The sequence below is a fragment of the Myotis davidii genome, unplaced genomic scaffold (genome assembly GCF_000327345.1).
Source record: "Myotis davidii unplaced genomic scaffold, ASM32734v1 scaffold120, whole genome shotgun sequence".
NCBI classification, from domain to species: Eukaryota; Metazoa; Chordata; class Mammalia; order Chiroptera; family Vespertilionidae; genus Myotis; species Myotis davidii.
Window position 1 is genome coordinate 5,629,794 of NW_006294778.1, and position 6,507 is coordinate 5,636,300.

Sequence of the window (6,507 nt, forward strand, 5' to 3'; positions counted from 1 at the left end):
GTGTGTCTCTCACATCGATAACAAAAAACGTGTTAATGCTTATGATGTTCCCTCTTAGATTTATGATTACTTCTAATGCTTTGCCCCCGTCAGCTCTGCCAAAGACACTCATTCATCTTACGTGTGGGCACAAAAGCCATCCGGACGCCCTGCCAGCAGAAGTGGTCCCCGCCAATTATAGTGAGGTTACACTTCAGGGCTTTCCCCGAGAGTAAGCAGAACGCAGAGTATTTTAGAACACAGGTCAGAGACCGGTGACCAGATGTGCTGTGTTGGAACGTATGACAATCAGAATCATTTGAGCCGGCATTGAAAGTTGAGAGATTTCTATTGAATGCCAACTGTAACTAAACATTTTTAAGTAATTTTTAAAAAGGAAATTGGGAGATTGCCTGTCCTCTTAGATCTGGCAGCACTGGGTGGCATTGAGTAGTGGCTGCAGCTTTCAGATGGGGCCTGAGATGTCCCTTTCGCCAGGGCCTGCCACTCTATTGTTCTTAATTCCTGGCCCATTCTGTTCATTTGGGAAAAGCATCTGACCTGTTTAGGTTTCTTTCTCTTTTTTTTTTTGGTGATATTGGCTTGCAATTTTGTATACGTATGAAACATTTAATCTTCAAATATGTATAATATATATTTAGATGTATACTATATATAATACATAGCCTATGTTTTATATATATATATATTTAAAGCTTAAAGATTAAACTGGGAATTTCGAGGTGTCTCTTCATTAGGGCTCAGTTTTTCCCCCGGTAACCCTGTTGTCATTTTATAGTTGCACCTGTACTCAGAGGCCAGTGTAGCACTCCTAAAATTGAACAACCCCAAAGATTTCCAAGAACTGAATAAGCAGACTAAGAAGAACATGACCATCGATGGGAAAGAACTGACCCTAAGTCCTGCGTATTTATTATGGGATCTGAGTGCCATCAGCCAGGTAAGGGATGCAGAGATCCTTTCAAAACCTGAGTCGGTTTAAGTTGTTAAAAGATTTGTAGGTTGCTATGTTAGAAGAAGGAAGAGGACTTGAGTTGACTGGGACTTTTCTAATGTTCCCATCCCTGCGATTGGTTAATATTACCCCAAGTGACCGAGAATCAGATCCAAGAACCTTTTCTAAAAAAGTGTGTTAAAGAAATGCTGTGTATCTGTGTTGCTGTTGTAACTGTGCTGAGTCTTTTGCAGTTTTCATAATGTTTCAAAGCAAGACTGGGTCTTTAAAAGTGTGCCAGAGCACCCTGAGGGCAGAGAGGGCCAGGGAGACACGGGGAGGCGCAACTTCAGGGCTATTTTACATCTTCGAGCACCAGGTGTTTTTCTCAGTCCAAGCAGGATGAAGATGTTTCTGCCAGCCGTTTTGAAGATAATGAAGAACTGAGGTACTCCCTGCGATCTATCGAGAGGCACGCGCCGTGGGTTCGGAATATTTTCATAGTCACCAATGGGCAGATTCCGTCCTGGCTGAACCTTGATAATCCTCGGGTGACAATAGTAACACACCAGGTATGTGGCTTTCCGTATATCACCAGACTGTGGTTTTCTGTTCTGTCTTTTCTGTTCTTTTACTTTCCCCTGATTTCTTTCCCTTCACCCTCCTCACCTCCATTTCCACCTTCCTTTAACTCTTCCATTTGCCTGCCTTCCTTCCAAAACCAAAAATAAAAGAAAAACACCCTCTCATCCACTGTCTTTCTCTCTTGTATTTTTCTGTTCAAAGGATGTTTTTCGAAATTTGAGCCACTTGCCTACCTTTAGTTCACCTGCTATTGAAAGTCATATTCATCGCATCGAAGGGCTGTCCCAGAAGTTCATTTACCTGAATGACGATGTCATGTTTGGGAAGGATGTCTGGCCAGATGATTTTTATAGTCACTCCAAAGGACAAAAGGTGGGTACCTAAGAGGAAGGAATTTCTGGCTTGGAAGTCACTTGGAAGTTATTAGCGGGAAATCAGGAATCAATATGTGTACAATTGTGTTCAGATTTGATCAAATAAGCATTTGATGAGGAGAGTTAACAGTTTGGGAGAAAGAAAACTACTTAAAGATTTTTAAGTTGCTATGTTAGAAGAAGGAAGAGGATTTGAGTTGATTGGAACTTTTAATTGATTGGTATTTTTTCGCTTGCCTACATCCTCAGACACCCCGAACCCGCTCTTTCCCCCGACCCTTTAAATGTTCTACTACAACACAGCAGAAAAAGCAAAATCACCATGAAACACGAAATCATGGTTACAATGTCAGCAGAGTGACCAACATAGAAAGTTAGCTCAATTTTCTGCTTAAAGGGGTGGGTGAAATTTCACTGAGGCTGGATTCACTCTGGCTTTGAGAGGCAGGATGGAGAAGCACAGACCAGGAACCAGCTACTTATGGCCCTCGGCAATGACCTGACCTTTATGTTTCCTGTCTGCCCAGTGGGGGAAACAGGAATACCCGGGTAGCGTTGTTGGAAGGAGTCATCGATAAGCTGGAGACTTATCACCATAAGCTTGTGATGAACCCTGCAACTCTAAGTGCTAAGTGCACGAAGCTGCTTTTCCTGTTGCTGTTTGTGTCACTCCGGTGTGCTCACCGCCCTGTGCCCCTGCTCAGTGGCCTCCCCTGTGTTAGCTTGTACGGCTGCAGAGTTGAGCTGTGGCTTAACAGGGAAGACACACAAATCAGTGACTCCACGCAGTGACTTCCATGCCGGCGGGTGTGTCCGGCTGCTAAACAGCGGGCACCCGGGAGGGTGAAATCAGACAGAAACGGGGAAGGATGCCCATCTGGATTGAGGTGAACTTTGAAGAACAAGTCCGGAGTCCACTAGATTCCAAACAGATGGAATGTGCAAAGGCATGTGGACTGTCAAAGGGGCGCAGGTTTTTGTAATGATTTTAGTTTCAGAAGTCACCATGAACCATGTCAGGCCTTGTGAAGGCAGGGGGGCTCCCAGCTCCGGTTGCTGGGCTGGTTAGTTTGCCACAGAACTTACGCTGGCAGAGAAGGATGTGCAGAGTTCATCTGCTTTTCTCAGCCACGGTACAAGATTATGCACAGATACACTCAGGAGCTAGTGACAGTTGTCACGGAAAAGCAGTGGCTCGTGTGGAATACATTCCACCTACTTTGGCATGCACTTGTACTCCCAGTTAAGCCTAACCTGTTGCTATTTTATTTCAAAAATATCATAAGACCACGGTGTGAGAAACTGATCCGGGAGCTGAGTCCTTCTCTGCTTTCCTCATGTCATGAACAGAGTAAATGTGCTCAGTCAGTACCCTCAGGAGAGCAGAACTGGGGAAATGCCTTCGGGTCCAGGCAAACTTAAAGCAAAATACCCGCCATGAATGCAGTCAGTCCGTGGGAAATATTAACCCTTTTCCAGAGGCTCAGTTTTGTTTTAAAGAATTCTAATTTGAGAAGGATGACTGTCAGAAACTGTTGTATATTCTCTCTGGTTTTGTTTGTCATAGGTTTATTTGACATGGCCGGTACCCAACTGTGCTGAGGGCTGCCCAGGTTCCTGGATTAAAGACGGCTATTGTGACAAGGCTTGCAATAACTCGGCCTGTGATTGGGATGGTGGGGATTGCTCTGGTAAGGATGCATTCAAGGGTAATTTGCTTCTGTTTATGGAAGGTTCTCATTCCTAATTGTTACTGAACATGCACCATGAAGTAACATTTTCCTGTATTAAAATAACGAGTAATCCGTAGACTCTTTGGAGGTGATGACAAGTGTCCTGCTGTGGTCCAGTTTATTCATATTTTCCATTGCTGAGGGCATTTTCCCACATGGGGGCATTTTCCCACATGGGCCCTGCACTTGCACAGGCCTTTTCTTATTATTGAAAACATGAAAAACGGACTGCCCTTAATTATGTATGTTCAAGAGCAAGAACAACTCTAACTGGTTCTCGTAGGAGCTCCTGGCTGGTGGCTTCCAGCAGCAGATGTCTTAGGTCGGTGAATGAAAAAGAGATAAATGAAGTAAAATGTCTTCTCCTCAGCATCTCTTCTTTTCTTAGACGCTCATATTTGGTCTTGTCGATAACATTTTTTTTTAGTTTTATTTATTGCCCTTCAGTGGACAAAGAATTTAAACTTTTATGAAACATTATCCATCTTAATTTCTTAGTCACCTAGGAAAGAGAGCTTGTATGCACAGATGGCACCCCGTATTCCATGTGGGGAAACGGATTTGGAAAAGTGTTAAGTATGGGAGGAAGCAGAACCTCAAGTTGTTTCACTCGGATCTGTCAGAGGCACTTCTGAGAAATACGGTCAGCTGCAGGGAGAGAACACAGACGAGCAGAGAGGGCCCTGGTAGGACATTCACACTTGGCAATGAGGGCAGCACCTATGTTAGGGCATGTTTGGGCAGTTCTAACAGTCAGTGTTTGGAAGACCCCTCCCTGTTCTCCTGCTCCTCCATCCACATCTATAGGTGCCCCCTTGAGACAGTTTGAGGTCCTTCCTGGTGGCACGGCTAGTAGGTGCCCAGCCCACTATCAGGTGATGTCCCCCTTTCAGTTTATTTTCTTCTTAGCTACATGAACTGTTCTACTAAGGAAAGAGGGAACTCTTCCTGACTAAGACTCAGGCATCAATCTTGAAAACGCTGTGAAGAAATAAGGAGCTTTTTTCAACATTGTAAAACGAGCAAGATTCTGCCCCCCCCCCCCCCCCCCTCCAGGTAACAGTGGAGGGAGTCGCTACGGTGCCGGAGGCGGGGGAACCGGGAACTTGGGAGCTGTCCAGCCCTGGCACTTTGGCGGAGGAATAAACAGTATCTCTTACTGTAATCAAGGGTGTGCAAACTCCTGGCTCGCTGATAAGTTCTGTGACCAGGCCTGCAACGTCTTGTCCTGCGGGTTTGATGCTGGCGACTGTGGGCAAGGTATATATATATTGTCATAATAATCTATTGAAAAAGAATAAGGGGATAAAAGTCCTTGGGCATTAGAGAGCATTTCGGCTCATTGTTGTTATTTAAAGTCATTATTCTCTGTGTATCCTTTTCCCAGCCTTGCATCCATACTAGTTGTAAGTTAAAAGTAAGAGAAGGACACAGATCTTTAGAGAACAGTAAATACTAAGGCCGCATCTTTTCCTGTATTATTACAGTGTCTTGTCTTTTTCACTAAGCTGATTCCCCTTAGTTGAAAATATATGGTGATGGCTTAATTTGGAAATATTAAAAGACATTTATTAAAGAAAGACAGTTTTGATGCTGGATCTTGTTGATAGCTTATTAACAGAGGTTGTTTTTGCAGACAGTTGTATTTTTTTACATGGACAAGAGATGGAAGTCGATCATTGAAACTTGCTGTCAGAATTGTGTCCTATCTCACTAGCAAGTCAGACACAGCAGCATTCCATGTCAATGGCTGGTGGCTTCACAGTAAAGGAGCCCTATACCAGTAGCTTCTGTGTTAGAATTTCTGACTATTTTAAAGTCCATTTAAAGTCACTGTTATAAAGTGAAAACTCAAAACTCTAATAATTAAAGGAAAGGGGGGGAAATGGCTAGCTTTTAAAAAGTCATTTTTGTGTTTTCTCCTCTAGATCATTTTCATGAATTATATAAAGTAACTCTTCTCCCAAACCAGACTCACTATGTTATCCCAAAAGGTGAATGCCTGCCTTATTTCAGCTTCGCAGAAATAGCCAAAAGGGGAATCGAAGGCGCCTACAGTGACAACCCCATAATTCGACACGCTTCCATAGCCAATAAGTGGAAAACCATCCACCTCATAATGCACAGTGGAATGAATGCAACTACAATACATTTTAATCTCACACTTCAGAGTAGGGACGACAAGGAGTTCAAAATCCAGATCTCAGTCGAGGTTGACACAAGAGAAGAACCGAAACTGAACTCCACCACCCAGAGGTCTTACCAGACATTGGTTAGCCCCGTAACACTTCATCCAGAGGTGGAAATCCCATTTGAGGATATTCCCGAAGAAAAACGCTTCCCAAAGTTCAAGAGACACGATGTTAACACAACAGGGAGATCCCAAGAGGAGGTGAAAATTCCCCTGGTAAATATTTCGCTTCTTCCAAAAGAGGCCCAGTTGCGTCTCTCTCACCTGGATTTGCAACTAGAACGTGGAGATATCACTATGAAGGGATACAACCTATCAAAGTCAGCCTTGCTGACATCGTTTCTGATGAACTCACAGGATGCTGGAGTAAAAATAAACCAGGCTGGCAACACAGAGGAAAGAAATGAGAGTGTGGCGGCCCCACTGGCCAAACGGGCTCACAGAAGCACCTGGCGGGACAGCTTAGGAGCACCTGAGAGATTACAGAGGTCGACTTTCCCAGCAGAGACAATAAAAGTGAATGACCACTACCAGCGTCGGACTCCACCCCAGGACTTGGGAACCAAAGCAAGCTTTCGATCTGAAAGTCGGACCCAAAAAGTGGGGGGTGGAAGTGTGTCCAAAGAAAAGCTCTCGTCTCTGATTGTTCCACAGAAAAACCAGGTGCCCAGAGAAAAGAACATCATAGGG

General features: G+C 44.1%; 1 protein-coding gene across 1 annotated transcript in view; it reads left to right on the plus strand.

Moving 5' to 3' along the window:
• Positions 1-6,507, plus strand: part of GNPTAB (N-acetylglucosamine-1-phosphate transferase, alpha and beta subunits) — a 42,945-nt gene that overhangs the window by 21,866 nt on the left and 14,572 nt on the right. The window contains exons 8-13 of the mRNA XM_006769398.2: positions 779-940; positions 1,327-1,506; positions 1,721-1,891; positions 3,461-3,584; positions 4,683-4,886; positions 5,555-6,506. Coding sequence (XP_006769461.1) covers positions 779-940; positions 1,327-1,506; positions 1,721-1,891; positions 3,461-3,584; positions 4,683-4,886; positions 5,555-6,506 — 1,793 coding nt within the window. The remainder of the gene's footprint in view (positions 1-778; positions 941-1,326; positions 1,507-1,720; positions 1,892-3,460; positions 3,585-4,682; positions 4,887-5,554; position 6,507) is intronic.